Raw genomic sequence first — 15,380 nt, 5'->3', positions numbered from 1 at the left:
TGCAAAAACATAAAATGTGGGGGGAAGAGAGTAAAAGAGTAGAGCTTTTAGAAAGAGGTCAAAATAAACAGACTATCGACTCAATATAGATTGCTATATATATAGAATATTATATAGGAACCTGATGGTAATCACAAACCAGAAACTGATAATAAGTAAACAAATTAGTAAGAGAAAAGAAATCAAACATATTACTAAGGAAAGCCTACTATCTGATTTTGACAGCCCCAGGACTAAGGACAATTTTTACATTTTTAAATGATTGAAAAAATCAAAAGAAAATTAGTATTTTGTGATCCGTGAAGATGATTTGAAATTCACAGTTTAGTGTTTGTAAACAAATTTTATTGGAACACAGCCAGGCCCATGTGTCATCTACAGTAGTTTTCGTGCCACAACAGCAAAATAGAGTGGTTGCAAAGAAGATGAGATGACTCCCCAACAAGGGAAATTTAGTAAGGGAACAGCAGCCAGTAGCAGAGAGCTCTTAGCGAGTGTAATCATGGGGCAGAGGTGAGACCAAAGGGCAAGTGATGGAACTTTGTATCTCCATGTGTCTGCAGAGCACGGTATCCACCTGGTTGAAGTCTGAGGACATTGATTATTTACTTCAGTAGACTGGAGCTAGAAGTTCCAGAATGACTTCATCAACTCCAATGTAACTGGAGTCAGAGTAAACTACTCTGTGAGTCTGTTGTTTAGTCTCATATTTTAAAAGATGTTTCCTTTTCAGAAAAAACCCCAAAACAAACCCAATATAGGAACAATGGCTAACATCACACACATCTGTGTACCTTCAATCCTGAAACAAACAAAGCAGCATAAATGCTCATAATTTTACATTAGCTTTCGATAAACATTAAATCAAGAAAAAGGATATTGAAAAAAAAATCAGTATTTCTATCCTTAGACTAATTTTTCCCCCTCCAAATACCAGCGATCTTAGGAATTTATACTTTACCTTATACGTAAGTAAGCTTTATAGGCATGTCTCTCTGTTTAAATCATGTCCTGTCCTAAATTCTAAAGAGTGTTAAGTATCTCATCCCCACGTCTCCCCCAGGAGTTAGCACACAAGTGCAAGAACAGCCCTGCTCTATGGTCAGATGTACTGAGCTCCTGGAGGTTGTCTGTCTCCATTGAAGGGCATGTTCCGGCTGTACCAGGCCTCAGCCAAGAGCATCCCCAGGACCAAGAGAATGAGGCCAGCCAGGCTCAGCCGGACTTGATTCTCTGCAGAAGGATACCAAGCAGCAGGCTCTGAGAGAAAAAGGACAGAAGGTTACAGAAGAGACACCAAGGCCCATTCTGCTAACGTGCTCCCAAAAACCCAAGACCATTTCTCCAGTCTACTTGATCTGGCATGAAGCCACCTAATCCACCTCCCACGGGAGACGCACTTACTTACCTTTCATTTCTCCTGTCCTTGCTGCCATGGTGGGGATCCCGTCAGGGAATTTTGGGGTCAAGAAAGACAGGAGTGAGGAGCAGAGTGCCTCCAGTCTGTCCCATTGGAGCCCTGCCCACTCTTTTCTTTCTTTTTCCCTATGATAAGCCATGGACTCAGCAAACAGGGACTGGCCCCCTTGACACTCGTGGGCATGTGAATCTTCTCTCTACCTCATGCGTTTTGCACCTGCTGTTCCCTCTGCCTGCCCTGCTCCTTCTACAAAGATCAGCAGTTACTCACCAGGTGAAGGTTCAGGGTTCGTGGGATCAGGATCGTCAGAAGCTTCTGCTAATGGGGCTGAAATGGGAGAGATTTTCTTTCTCTCTGTTCAGACGTTCTTCTACCTAGACACCCTAATGACTATACGGCACTTCTCCATCCCCTGGGCATGTGGTGGGAGAGCTGCATTGTGGGTGAGGGGGAATGAGTTCCTCTGAGCTTTGTGAGCTTTGTGGTGACATGGTCTTCCCATGGTTCTGTCCTCCTTTTCCCAGTCCCTGCTCTACCTAGACACTGTCTCCGGGACGGGACATGAGGATGGATGGGCTGGGGCTTCCTCACCTCTGACCTGAAGCTGCAATCTGTCACTTGGGTGAGACCACCCATGGGGGTAACGGCTGAAGACTCCGTAGCATCTGTAGGTCCCAGGTTGTGTGAAGGAGACTTGATACAAGAAGAAGAAAGCCTCGTGTTTATACCCCTGGTGGGTGGAGATTTGGTTCTGGATGGTTCGATATCCATCTTCTTTGATAAGAATAAATGCATCAAACTTGAGTGTTGAGAAACATTGCAACTCCACATTCTCCCCTGAAGCCACCACAGAACCAGTCATGCTTGAGAGAGAGGGTTTGTCATAAGCTCCTGAGAAAAAAGGAAGTTTGTAGATAGAGGGCTGGGCATCATACATGCATTGTCCCTTTTTGTTTCCTGGGAGCAGATGTGGCTCTGGTTTCTATCCCCTCTTCGTCCCACCATGAGGAATCTGTGTCTGCATCCTCCCTAACCCTTTCTAAGGACAGAGGTTTTTGTCCTGTGTGCTTCGCATCTGCAAAGCCTTGTTCTTCCCTGTGCAAAGGGTTCAGTCCTGCTCTGCTGCCTCTGTTTCCCACTCACCGGTCATCACCAGTGGCAGGGGGTCACTGAACTGGGACCAGCTGCCTCCACTCTGATAGGAACAGTGGTACAGCCCTGCCCTGTCTGGTGTCATGTCTGTGATACTAAAGCTGTTGGTCATCTTAGACATCAGCTGTTTCTCTCTGTCCGAGGGCTCAGGGATTCCCACTTTAGTTATCATGTACACTTCAGCTTCTGCAGGCCCTCGGCACAGGATGGTCACAGGATTCTTAGATCCAACCATGGATCCAGGCAGAGCTGTGATATGAGGTGGGGGGAGAGATCCTAGAAGACAGAAAACAGGTATGGACTTACAGGTGTGTCGGTTTCTCATGCCATCCTTCCACTCTATCCCCTCTTACAAGCCATGAATCAGAATGCTGAGTCTCCTCTTCCCAGCTGTCAAGAGAGCTGATATCTGGGCTAAACCAGGAGCAGGGACTTGGGAGTATTAAGAGAAATACTCACCCTTCTGTTCCTGAGTGCTCTGGCGTAGACACAGCCCTGGAAGGAAACAGTGGGTGAAACAGCTCAGCTTATAGAACCACTAGACCTGCTCTCATTAGCCCTGTATTTGTAGCTGGTCCCTTCTCTCCCAGACTCACCAAGACAGAGCAAGGTGGGAAGGACCAGGGACATGGTCCTGCATCCACACTGGCCCGCTGGCCCCAGCAATGTGCACTTATGAGGAACAGACTTTTCTGTATGTGACACAGACCTCTCGGAAGTGTGGGCCGTCCCAATTCTCAGCCCAAGTGTGAAGGGAATTCACATCCTCTTTTCTCCTCCTGGCTGGGGCTTGCACAAGTGTCTGACATCTTGAAGCTGTTCATCATCTGAACTTTAGACTACAATCAGTCTGACTTCATCCCTGTTTTCTGTTCCTAATTCCACATCCACATTTTAAACTTTCTATATAAAGTGAGTGTGAGAGATTACAAGGCAAAGAGCAGGAGAGAAATAATTCCAGTCTGAGGTCTGCTCTGAAATACCAAGGAAACTTATGACTCTTGTTTCTTAATGCTGAGATTATATCCCTTTATGTACAAAATGGGGCAATGATAATGAGTTTATGAAAAGTGGTACTCACAGTGTGAGCACATTGTCCAGAACAGGCTCTGCTAGAGAGACAGTAGCATAATTAACAGTTCTTCCTCTTCGATAGCCCCAACACATTTTTGGCACTGATTCTGTCCAAGGGTAAAATGATGCACTTAATATGGTATTTTCATTGGGTTTTGTCACACCTTTGTTCTTAAACTATCACACTGACTGAACCTTCCTGAGTAGCTATGCCGTCCATTCTTCTGGATCAGTGTATAATTTTGATTTAAAATCTTCCCCTGAATCCACCCACATTGGGCACTCTTCTCCACAAATCTGAAAAAATTTAATAGTAACCCTTACTGAGTTTTCATTTTTTGAGGATTACATGGGGGAAGGTGACATACAATCTCCACTAAAACGGTGGTAGGTTGGACTATTGCTCTAAATTGTTTTGTCAGCTTTTAATTCATCAGACTCTAAGGACTTTGGAGCCACTGGTATAATCATAGATAGTTCTGCAAATTCAGAAATACCTTCTACTTCTTGTAGAATTTCCCTTTGGTTGTTGTGTATCACTATCATCTTCATGGCCTGGCCATTTTGGCTCAAACATCAGGTCCCTGTGCTTGTATCCTTGGGTCATGGCCTGGGCATAGAGAAAGGTGATGTGGAGGATATAATTCGAGATGTCTGTGGCTGAGAAGGAGTTTCCCCAAGACTGAGAAGATAACTGAAGGTTCCAACTCAGAGGAATAGGCTGACAGGTCAATAGTGGTAACACAGGGCTTTCCTTACTCTGAAAATATCTGGGGGAAAATATTCACATCTAACCTTCTGTCTCTTTAGCTCTCTTTGTCTTTCTACCTATCTATCTATCTATCTATCTATCTATCCATCTATCTGTCTGTCTGTCTGTCTGTCTATCTATCTATCTGTCTATCTATCATATATCTAGTCTATTCATAGCATCTGTCATCTATATCATCGCTCTGCCTTTCTCTATTTATCCATTATCTACCTAGATTTCTATCGTGTATATTTCTCATCTATCTATAGCTATTTATCACTTATGTCTATTTATAAAGCTCATCATCATCGTCTGTCATCTATTACCTATCATTTACCTATCTTGTATTCATCTATCAATATCTATGTATCATCTATTTGAATATCATCTTTCTGTCTTATTTGTATATCTATCTGTCTATCTATCTATCTATCTATCTATCTATCTATCTATCTATCTATATCTATCTATCTATCTAATCTATCTATCTATCATCTATTTCCAACTGCTAAGGAATCAAAAGGGAGTCCTTGAACACAGCAGTAACTATTTTCTAGTATAACTATTCTCAGACACGTTAATTAGTGTTTCTTTGCCTACAAGCTATTTGGACTCAACTTTTATTTATTTATTTCAGCACCAATAGTATAGTTTTTACCTGCCAGCATACACACGTGTCCCTTTGCCCTTTTCGCCCTCCCACACTCCCCTCCTTCCTCTGGTAACCACTAATCAGTTTCCTTATCTATGTGTTTGTTTGTTTACCTTTGAGATATCAGTGGAATGTTATAATATTTGTCTTTCTCTTTCTGACTTATTTTCCTTAGCATAATACCTTCAAGGTCCATCATGTTGTTGGAAATGGCACGATTTTGTCTTTTTGATTTGGCTGAGTTAATATAAATTTATATTCCATTGTCTGTGCATATATATGTACCACATCTTCTTCACCCATTCATCCATTGGTGGGTATTTGGGTTGCTTCCATTGGATTGCTTCCATATCTTGGCTATTGTGAATAATGCTGCAATGAACAGAGGGGTGTGTGAATCTTTTTGAATTGTTGCTGTCATATACTTTGGCTAAATACCCAGTAGTGGAAGAGCTTGATCATATGGTATTTCTGGTTTTAATTTTTTGAGAAATCTCCATAATGTTTTCCATAGTGGCTGCCTCAGTTTGCATTCCCAACAGCAGTGTATGAATGTTCCTTTCTCTCCACATCCTCCCCCAAACTATTGCTTCCTGTCTTGTCAATTATGGTCATTCTGACAGGAGTGAGGTAATATCTCATTGTAGTTTTGATTTGCATTTCCCTAATGATTAATGATGTTGAATGTGTTTTTTCACATGCCTGTTGGCCATCTGTGTATCTTCTTTGGAAAAACGTCTGTTCACATCCTCTGCCTACTTGTTTATTGGGTTGTTTGTTTCTTTTTTGTTAAGTTGTATGAGTTCTTTAAATATTTTGGAAATTAACCCCTTGTCAGATATACGATTTGCAAATATTCTCTCCCAGTTGGTGGGTTGTCTTTTCATTTTGTTTATGATTTCCCTTGCCTTGCAGAAGCTTTTTACTGTGATGTAGTCTCATTTGTTTATTTTTTCTTTTTTTCCCTTGCCTGAATAGATACGGTAGTTGAAAATATACTGCTAAGATCAATGTCAAAGAGTGCACTGCCTATATTTTCTCCAGTACTACGTTGAATAGGAGTTGCAAGAGTGGGCACCCTGGTCTTGTTTCTGTTCTCAGAGGAATTGCTTTCACTTTTTTCCCACTGAATATGATGTTGGCTGTCGTTTGTCATATATGGCCTTTGTTATGTTGAGGTACTCTCCTTCTATATCCATTTTATTTAGTGTTTTTATCATAAATGAATGTTGGATCTTGTTAAATGCTTTCACTGCATCTATTGAGATGATCTCATGATTTTTGTTCTTCACTTTGTCCATGAGATTTCCAAATGGATTGGTTTGTGGATGTTGAATCATCCCAACCTCTCTGGAATAAATCCCACATGGTGTATGATCCTTTTAATGTATTATAGCATTCCACTTGTTAATACTTTGTTAAGGATTTTTGTATCTATGTTCATCAACGATATTGGCCTGTAATTTTCCATTTTGGGTTGTCCTGATTTGGTATCAGGGTAATGTTGGCCTTGCAAAATGAGTTAGGAAGTGTCCTGCCCTCCTCAGTTTTTTGGAATAGTTTGATAAGGATGGGTTTTAAATCTTCTTTGAATGTTTGTCACAATTCACCAGAGAAGCTATCTAGTCTGGGCTTTGTTTCTTTGGAGGTTTTTTGTTACTGTTTCAAACTCTTTGCTGGTGATTAGTCTATTCCGATTCTCTATTTCTTCTTGATTCAGTTTTGGGAGGTTGTCTGAATCTAAGAATGTATCCATTTCTTCTACATTATCCAGTTTGTTGGTGTATAGCTTTTAATAGTATTCTTTTATAATCCTTTGTGTTGTCTGTTGTAATTTCTTGTCTTTCATTTCTGATTTTATTTATTTGAGTCTTCTCTCTTTTTTCCCTATTGAGTCTGGCTAAGAGTTTATCCCTTTTGTTTATCTTCTCAAAGAATCAGCCCTTAGTTTCATTTATCCTTTCTATTATTTTTTTTCTCTCTGTTTCATTTATGTCTGCTCTGATTTTGATATTTGCTTCCTTCCTCTGACTTTTGGCTTTGTTTATTGTTCTTTTTCTCATCTTTTTAGGTATAGGGTAAGCTTGTTTATTTAATATTTTTCTTGCTTTGTGAGGTAGGCCAGTATTTCTGTAAGTTTCCCTCTTAGTACCACTTTTGCTGAAAGCCTGATGGGGTTCCTTTGTCAGTTATTTTCTTCTCTTCGGCTGCTCTTAATATTCTTTCTTTGTCATGGACTTATGTCAGTGTTAATACTTTATGCCTCGGAGAAGGTCTTTTTGCATTGGGGTAATTAGGAGTTTTATTCGCTCCACATATTTGTGTGTCCAGTTCCTTCCTCAGATTTGGGAAGATCTCAGCTATTATTTCTTTGACTAAGCTCTCTGCTCCTTTTTCCCTCTGGGATATTTATAATCTTTATATTACTCTTCCTAATTGAGTTGGTATTCTGTCAAAGAATTTTTTCATTTAAAAAAATTCTTAGTTCTTTCTTCTCTTCTTCCTGGACCATTTCTGGGTTTCTATCTTCAAGCTCACTGATTCTCTCCTTCATAATATCTGACGTATTTTTTATGCTGTGTGCCTTTTTCCCATCTCATTAATTTAATTCTTCATATCTTGAACTTCTGTTTGGTTCTTTTTTAGAGCTTCAATATTTTTGGTGAAGTATGCCTTCTGTTTGTTAATTTTGTTTCTGAGGTCATTGAACTGTCTTTCTGAATTTTCTTGTAACTTGAGTTTCTTTATGGCAGCTATTTTGAATTCTCTGTCAGTCGTCTTGTATTCTTCTATGACTTCAAATCTGGTTTCAGGAGAGCTGTTATTCTCCTCTTGTTTTGCCATGTTACTGTAATTCTTCATGGTGTTTGATGACTTGACCTCTGCCAGCACATCTGTGGTAATAACCACCTTTCTTATTTGGGTACAGCTTTGGTTACTTTGTTCCTGAGCTGCTTCTGCTTTTATTTGAGAGCCTGAAATTTCCACCCTCCATTACCTCTGCTAGAGGCATCATCAGTGCCTTCCTTGTCCTTCTTGTTCCTCTGAGGTTGATGGTACCTTGCTGCTTTCAATGTCATTGCCATCTCAGGTGTTGCCACTGGGGTCACCAGGTTATGAGCACTTCTGCTGCTTCTGGGGTTGCCTGGGTCTCATGTTCCCCTACTTGATCTCTGTAGGCTTTCCATGGGCTTGGGTGCTTCTGCTCCATGCACCACCTGCACCACTGCTCCTGGGTTACCTGGGGTGCTGGCAGCACTGCTTTCAGGGGCACTGGGTGCACAGGTGTTGCTGTTGCAGTTTGGGGCCCAGGTTATTGTTTGAAGCCCCTGCTGTTGGTAGAGCCAGTGTTGGAGTGCCCCTACTTGGGGCTGGGTCTCAGTTTCTGCTCTAGTTGCTGAGGCCTCATGTCACAGGTGCCACCTGCCACTTCTGGAGGAGGAGTAGGGGCTAAGCTGTAAGTGTTGTTGCTGCCCTGCAGTCTCTGGCCACTGGTGCCCACCACTGTGCTTTAGAGACCTCAGGTCAGGGCACCCTGCTCCTGCAGGTGGAATGCGAGCTCTGGTTGCTGTCCCCCCTGCCGGAGACACTAGTGCCACTGCTGGGATGAGGATGGGGCCAGGTTGCCGGTTCCATTCTGTGTTATTAAGTCTCAGGACATCTGTCTCACTCGCCACCACTGGGGGGTGATAGGGGCCAAGACACAAGTGCCATGTTAGCCCTTTCAGCTTGTGTCACTGGCATGCACTCTGGTGTGAGGATATGCATTTTGGATCTCTGCCATCAGGGGTGTGGGAGGGGGCTGCTTCCTAGCCCCAATACACCCAGGAGGTCCAGTCCACCCACCTGCAGCTGTGTAGATGCATGGGCCACTCAGGCATTCTGATGTGCTGTGCAGGGAGTCCTTTGTTGGTCACTGGATGTCTAACTTGTTATAACATACAGGAGAGAGACAAGGGAATGACAAACTGCCATGATGCTGATGTCACTCCTGGTCTCACCTTTTAATTTTTGCTGAGGAAGATAAACCCTGAGTGAACATCTGTGCCATTCTTCCTGTATTTTGTATATGGGATGCTGCCACAGCATAGCTTGATGAGTGGTGAATAGGTCCCTACCCAGGATGCAAACATGCAAACCTTGGGCAGCAAAGCAGAGAACACAAGCTTAACCACTACACCTCTGGGCTGGCCCCTGGACTCAACTTTTTGAAGGACAATTCATAAGACAGAATTGTTGAGTTTTAACACTTGCTGTCTGTTTTGTACAGCCCCAGAGTTAAGAATGATTTTTAGATTTTTAAATGATTGAAAGAACCAAAAGAAAATTAATGTTTTGTGACCTGTGAATACGACTCAAAATCCACGATTTAGTGTTTGTAAACAAAATTTTATGGGAACACAGCCATGTCCTTGTGGTTATATGTCACCTACAGTTGCTTTTTTGCCACAAGAGCAGAATTGAGTGGTTGCAAAGAAGATCAGATGATGACAAAGCCCAAAATATTTACTAGTTGGCCTTACAGAAAAGTTGTCATTTAGCACATGAAAGTGACAACTAGCAGGGTCTGAGAAGGAGTTCAGAGAAAACATCCAAGAAAAAGTTATGTATTTGCTGACACTTATAAAAAATGTAGGAATTAGCCAGGAGGGTGAGGGAATGGCAGCCAGTAGCAGAGAGCTCATAGAGAGTCTAATCATGGGGCAGAGATGAGAACAAAGAACAAGTGATGTAACTTAGAATCTACCTGTCTCTACAGAACACAGTGTCCTTCTGGTTAAGTCTGAGGATATTTATTAGTTACTTCAGTAGATTGGACCTAAGAAGTTCCAGAATGATTTCATCAATGCAACTGTAACGGGAGTCAGAGTTAACCATTCTCTGAGTCTGTTGTTTTACTCCTATGCTTCTAAAGATGTTCCTTTTCAGAAAAAACAAAAATAAACCCCAAACAGGAACAATGGCTAACATCACAAATAGCCATGTGACTTCAATCCTGAAACAAACCAACTAAAATAAATGTTCATACTTTTCCATTTGCTTTCTAGAATCTTTAAAGAAAAAAAGGGATACTATTGGAAAAAAAAATCAGCATTTCCATCTCTGGACTCATTTTTCTCCCTCCAAGTACAAGCACTCTTAGGAATTTATACTTTACCCAAACTGAAGCAAGGTTTGTTAAGCATGTCTCTCTATTCAAATCATGTCTTGTCCTAAATTCTAAAGAGTGTTAAGTGTCTCATCCTCACATCTCCCCCAGGAGGTAGTGCAGAAGTGCGAGTCCAGCCAGATCAATGGTCAGATGTACTGAGATCCTGGAGGTCGGCTGAGTAGTCTCCCTCAAGTTGTGCTCGTCTAATCACCAGAACCTGTGAGTGGGACCTGCCGTGGCAAAGGGACATGTGCTGATGCAAGGGCGTTAAGAATCTGGAGACTGGGATATTATCCTGGATTATCTTCTTGGGCCCTATGTCATCACAAGGGTCGTTATTAGAGGGAAGCAGGAGGGTGGTAGCAAGAGGGAGAAGAAGGAAGGAAGGAAGCAGAGGTCAGAGAGGAGAAAGGATGCTGCACTGGTGGATTTGGAGATGGAGGAGGGATACAGAAGGCAAGGAATGCACACAGAGTCCAGAAACCAGAAGGGCAGGAACACAGATCAGAACCTAAAAGAGGAATGCAGGCCTGCAGACACATTTTAGACTTCTGCTCTCCAGAACCAAAACAGAATAAATATGTACTGTTTTAATCCACTGTGTCTGTGGTTAGGGTATTACAGATTCAATAGGAAACGAATTTTGATAGTCTCAGTAGATTACATAGCCAGGGCCCTATCTCCTCTAGCTGCTCCCCCAGGGTCCACACAATCCTCAGATGCCAAAAGAGGGACATCAGTGCTGTCATTACACTCAGGTAGGGGCTTGTCTGTGTCCATTGAAGGGCATCTTCCGGCTGTACCAGGCCTCAGCCAAGAGCACCACCAGGACGAAGAGAATCAGGCCAGCCATACTCAGCCGGACTTGATTCTCTGCAGAAAGATGCCAAGCAGTATGCTCTGAGAGAAAAAGGAGAGAAGGGTACAGAAGAGGCATCAAGGCCCATTCTGCTAACGTACCCCAAACCCGAGCCCATTTCTCCAGTCTACTGGATCTGGCATGTAGCCCCCCCAAGCAGCACCCACAGGATAAGCACTTACTTACCTTTCATTCCTCCTGTCATAGTGGGCAGTGTGGTGATCTCATCAGGGAATTCTGGGGTCAAGGAAGACAGGAGTGAGGAACAAGCTGCCTCCAGTTGCCCTGTTGGAGCCCTGTCTACTCTTTCCTTGCTATTTCCCTATTTCAGCAAACAAGGACTGACTCCCTGACATACCCTGGGCACGTGAAGCTTCTCTCTACCTCATGCCTTTTGCACCTGCTCTTCCTTCTGCCTGCCCTGCTCCTTCTACAAATATCAGCAGTTACTCACCAGGCGAAGGTCCGGGGTTCGTGGGACCGGGATCGTCAGAAGCTTCTGAAAATGGGGTTGAAATGGGAGAGATTTCCTTTCTCTCTGCTCAGACTCTTCCACCCAGATTCCCAATGATATACACTGTCTTTCCCTGGCCCCTGGGCATGTGGTAGGAGGGCTGCTTTGGGAGTGAGGCGGAGTGAGTTCCTAAGAGCTTCTTGTCTAAGACGATGGTGGTGACATGGCCTTCCCACCATGCTGTCCTCCTTTTGTCAGTCCCTGCTCTACCTGGACACTATCCATCTCCAGGATGGGACATGAGGATTGATGGGCTTGGGCTTCCTCACCTGTGACCCAAAGCTGTAATCGGTCGCTGGGGTGAGACCACACATAGGGGTGACGACTGAAGACACCATAGCATCTGTAGGTCCCAGTTTGTGTGGAGGAGACTTGATTCAAAAGGAACACAGCCTGGTGTCCACCACCCTCAGGGGTGGATATTTGGTTCTGGATGATGTGAACTCCATCTTTCTTCATAAGAATAAATGCATCAAACTTGAGTGTTGAGAAACACCGCAACTTCACATTCTCCCCTGAAAGTGCCATGATACCAGTCATGCTTGAGAGGGAGGGTTTGTCATAAGCTCCTGAGAAAGAAGGAAGTTTATTGATAAAGGACTGGGTAACATACATGCATTGTCCCTTTTTGTTCCCCAGGAGCAGACATGGCTCTGGTTTCTATCCCCTCCTTGTCCTGCTGTGAGGAATCTGTGTCTGCATCCTCTCTACCCCTTTCCAAAGATAGATGTTTTTGTCCTCTGTGCTTCATATCTGCAACATCTGGTTTTTCCCTCTGCAAAGGGGTCAGTCCTGGCTCTGCTGCCCCTGTGTCCCACTCACTAGTCATCACCAGCTGCAGGGGGTCACTGAACTGGGACCAGCTGCCTCCACTCTGATAGGAACAGTGGTACAATCCTGCCCAGTATGGCGTCATCCCTGTGATACTCCAAGTGTTTGTCTTCTTAGACAGCAGTTGTTTCTCACTATCCAAGGGCTCAGGGCCTCTCACTCTAGACAGCACGTATGCTTCAGCTTCTGCAGGCCCTCGGCACAGGATCATTACAGGAGTCCCACGTGGAACCATAGTTCCTGGTACAGCTGTGAGAAGAGGTGGTGGGAGAGTTCCTAGAAGAAAAGAAACAGGTATGGACCTACAGGTGTGTCTGTTTCTTATGCCCTCCATCCACTTCTTCCCCTCTTACAGCCACTGGCCCAAATGTGGAGTCCCATCTTCCCAGCTGTCAAGAGAGCTGATATCTGGCCGAAACCAGGAGTAGGATCTTACGAGTATTAGGAGGAATACTCACCGTTCTGCGCCTGAGTGCTCTGGCCTAGACACAACCCTGGAAGGATACAATGGGTGAGACAGCCCAGCCTCCTAGAACCCATGGACCTGTCCCCTGTAGCCTTGTATTTATAGCTGGGCCCTTCTCTCCCAGACTCACCAAGACAGAGCATGGAGGGAAGAACCATGGACATGGTCCTGATTCTATGCCAGCCTGCTGGCCCCAGAGGTGCTGCTCATATGAGGAACAGATTTCTCTGTATTGACAAAGACCTCCAGGAAGTGTGGGTGTGGCCCCACTTTCACCTGGAGAGCTAAGGCAATCCACATCCTCTCTCCTCCTACTTCCTCCTGGGTGGGGCTTGCAGGAATACGTGACACATGAGTAGGATCATCATCTGAACTTCAAACTACAATTAGTCCAACTCGATCCCTGTTTTCTGTGCCCAGTGCCACATAAGCATTTTAATCTTTCAATATGATGCAAGGGGTAAGAGAGGCACAGGATATAGAAGAGGAAAGAAACCATTTCCAATCACAGGACTGCTCTGAAATATCATGTGAACTCATGGCCCTCCCTTCTTAATTCTGCATTCCATTTGCTATATACAAAATGGAGGAATGGTAATGAGCTCCTGAAGAGCTCTAATCACATAGTGTGTAAATTCTCCAAAATAGCATTTGCTGGAGATTCAGTTGCATAATTATTATTCCTCCTCCCTCCCCACTTCTGTCTTTATTCCCAATGTAATGTCAGTGCTGATTCTTCATGGTTGTCAATTTTGAACCTAAAAGAGATACTTACATTAGGTTGAGTCCCACCTTTGTTCTTAAACCTTTCACACTGCCTGAAACTGATTGCACAGCCATGCCATCTGTTCTCCTGGATGAACAGGTAGTGCTCATTTAAAATTATCCCCTATCATACCTTCATGATACTGTCATCATCAAAAACCTAAAACAATTTATAGCCAATCTTTTATGAGTTTTCATTTTATTCCGGACGTGTAGATTACATGGAGGGAGTATGCATTTAATCTTTACAAAACTTATTACTATTTTCAAGTCAATTAATTATTTAGTCACCTGTGTAATCATGTTGTAAATCTAAACCTTTTGCAGGTAGGATTCCATGGGAGCCTCGGGACTACTGTGAGTGCCATGGAAGACAGGCTTTATTACAGAGATGAGAGTTTAGGCGATTGTGGTTGTAGATAAAGAAGTCTGGAGAAAGCCAGTGCCATTGCATCTGGTGTTCATTCTGATGTCACTAAGTCAGCCAGCCTGGGTGTTGAGAGGAAAAGCTGTATATGAGGCGGGGCAGGTCAGGGGCACACTGGAGCTCTCAAGGGAATTTGGGGGACAGCCTCTCTTTCTCCATCTCCAACCTCAATGGTGTATGATGCTCTTCACCACAGATCTTGAAAAATGCTAATGCAGGTTCCAGCCTAGTTGAAGGAGCTGAGGGAGCTGGAGGAACGGTGGTTTTGGCTGTGGGCTCACCCCAATGGGTGAGACAAAGGGTCCCGTATAACGTGTATGGGCTGCAACACACTAACCCTACACTTCACACACTCACCGCCTAGGGATAAACATGCGTGTGGGTTCACTTCCACCTTCTACATCTTGAGCCAATTTCTGTTGTGGTCATCCAGAACCAGAGAGGGAAGAAAATTCTAGGAGACAGAGTTCAAGCTTAGCTAAATTGACATGGTGCAGAGCCACCATAGCTGCTCCTCATCAACTTGGATTCCATACACACATCTTTTAACCATTCTTCACTTTCAGATACAGCAATAGCAAAACCATGGTTTCACTGGACATGATGCAAGTGCTCTTTATGCAGCTAGACACATGCCCATCACCTCCCAGGAAGATATTACAAAGCCCTTTTATCTATCATGGGATACTATTCAGTCCTTTCCTAGTCAAATCATGCTCTTATTTTGATAATCTGTTTGGTAAATCACTGAGATGTAACATTAACATCTAAGCCTTGACTTCAGAATCAATTGGGAAATTATGGTGAAGTCTCATTTTTTTAAGAGTAAGAAAGGATGGTGGTCATAGAGATGGACACAGGTGGGGGCAATGCAAGTGATACATGGAAGGCACATGCACCTTCATGGCAATCTTGACCGTCTCTGATTTATTTAAACTTAGTAGCATCTAATACCCATTTCTTCTTGGCCCAGGGCCCACTTTAGTATTGTTACTGCGACATGGCCATGACTTCTTCCCCTTCTGAAGCAGTAAATGCTAGGCAGTCCTCTCCCCAGCCTCCATTCCATGAGATCCATATTCTGGACATGGATATATAAGCTGGCTTTGACCTGGAGCATCCACGGCCTCTCTCTGCCTGCAGGGTGCCGATGCTAGCTGAGAGCTGGTACTGTTGCGGGTGAGTAATTGCAATGAAATGAGGTTCCTGGTGTGGGGTTGCATCAGTGCAAGGTGAAGCACATTGAGGTCTGTTGTAGAAACAGCAGGGACCACATCAAACCTGGTCTGTGGGGGATTCAGGCTGCAAGCTGAGCCT

The 15,380-nt window shown here is 43.7% G+C and overlaps 2 protein-coding genes across 6 annotated transcripts; both read right to left on the bottom strand.

Annotated features, from left to right (window-relative positions):
• Positions 1-348: 348 nt before the first annotated feature.
• LOC124233258 (leukocyte immunoglobulin-like receptor subfamily A member 6) lies at positions 349-5,346 on the bottom strand. Of its 4 annotated transcripts, XM_046650428.1 has the most exons (8): positions 5,335-5,346; positions 4,144-4,256; positions 3,654-3,753; positions 3,032-3,067; positions 2,564-2,848; positions 2,012-2,311; positions 1,691-1,747; positions 349-1,260 (listed from the first exon to the last, which is right to left on the bottom strand). In XM_046650428.1, exons 3-8 carry the CDS (start codon positions 3,664-3,666, stop codon positions 1,103-1,105), a joined length of 849 nt encoding a protein of 282 aa, XP_046506384.1. In that variant the 5' UTR covers positions 3,667-3,753; positions 4,144-4,256; positions 5,335-5,346; the 3' UTR covers positions 349-1,102. The 4 variants fall into 4 exon arrangements, with proteins under 4 accessions (XP_046506384.1, XP_046506385.1, XP_046506383.1 ...); XM_046650429.1 differs by lacking the exon at positions 5,335-5,346 and having other exon boundaries at positions 4,144-4,436; XM_046650427.1 differs by lacking the exons at positions 3,654-3,753; positions 4,144-4,256; positions 5,335-5,346 and adding an exon at positions 3,169-3,257.
• A 4,054-nt stretch (positions 5,347-9,400) lies between these two features.
• LOC124233257 (leukocyte immunoglobulin-like receptor subfamily A member 5) lies at positions 9,401-13,099 on the bottom strand. 2 transcript variants are annotated; one of them, XM_046650425.1, is made up of 7 exons: positions 13,002-13,099; positions 12,864-12,899; positions 12,397-12,681; positions 11,844-12,143; positions 11,515-11,559; positions 11,247-11,297; positions 9,401-11,101 (listed from the first exon to the last, which is right to left on the bottom strand). In XM_046650425.1, the coding sequence occupies exons 1-7, from the start codon at positions 13,033-13,035 to the stop codon at positions 10,956-10,958; spliced, it is 897 nt and encodes a 298-aa protein (XP_046506381.1). In that variant the 5' UTR covers positions 13,036-13,099; the 3' UTR covers positions 9,401-10,955. The 2 variants fall into 2 exon arrangements, with proteins under 2 accessions (XP_046506381.1, XP_046506382.1); XM_046650426.1 differs by lacking the exon at positions 12,864-12,899 and having other exon boundaries at positions 9,402-11,101; positions 13,002-13,091.
• Between the last annotated feature and the right edge of the window lie 2,281 nt (positions 13,100-15,380).

This window comes from Equus quagga, unplaced genomic scaffold (genome assembly GCF_021613505.1).
Source record: "Equus quagga isolate Etosha38 unplaced genomic scaffold, UCLA_HA_Equagga_1.0 176163_RagTag, whole genome shotgun sequence".
In the NCBI taxonomy this organism is placed as follows: Eukaryota; Metazoa; Chordata; class Mammalia; order Perissodactyla; family Equidae; genus Equus; species Equus quagga.
The sequence above is the reverse complement of the archived record's forward strand: the minus strand, read 5'-3'. Positions and strand labels throughout refer to the sequence as shown.

What these genes read in the sequence shown, in the direction of transcription:
- LOC124233258 (XM_046650427.1), bottom strand. Translation starts at nt 3,202, where the DNA reads ATGTCCCTGGTCCTTCCCACCTTGCTCTGTCTTG. An exon ending in TCCCACCTTGCTCTGTCTTG is followed by an intron (nt 3,068 to 3,168) that starts GTGAGTCTGGGA and finishes GTTTCCTTCCAG; the next exon opens with GGCTGTGTCTACGCCAGAGC. An exon ending in GAACCCTGAACCTTCACCTG is followed by an intron (nt 1,261 to 1,690) that starts GTGAGTAACTGC and finishes TTTTTCTCTCAG; the next exon opens with AGCCTGCTGCTTGGTATCCT.
- LOC124233257 (XM_046650425.1), bottom strand. Translation starts at nt 13,035, where the DNA reads ATGTCCATGGTTCTTCCCTCCATGCTCTGTCTTG. An exon ending in GAGCACTCAGGCGCAGAACG is followed by an intron (nt 12,682 to 12,863) that starts GTGAGTATTCCT and finishes CTTTTCTTCTAG; the next exon opens with GAACTCTCCCACCACCTCTT. An exon ending in TATGACAGGAGGAATGAAAG is followed by an intron (nt 11,102 to 11,246) that starts GTAAGTAAGTGC and finishes TTTTTCTCTCAG; the next exon opens with AGCATACTGCTTGGCATCTT.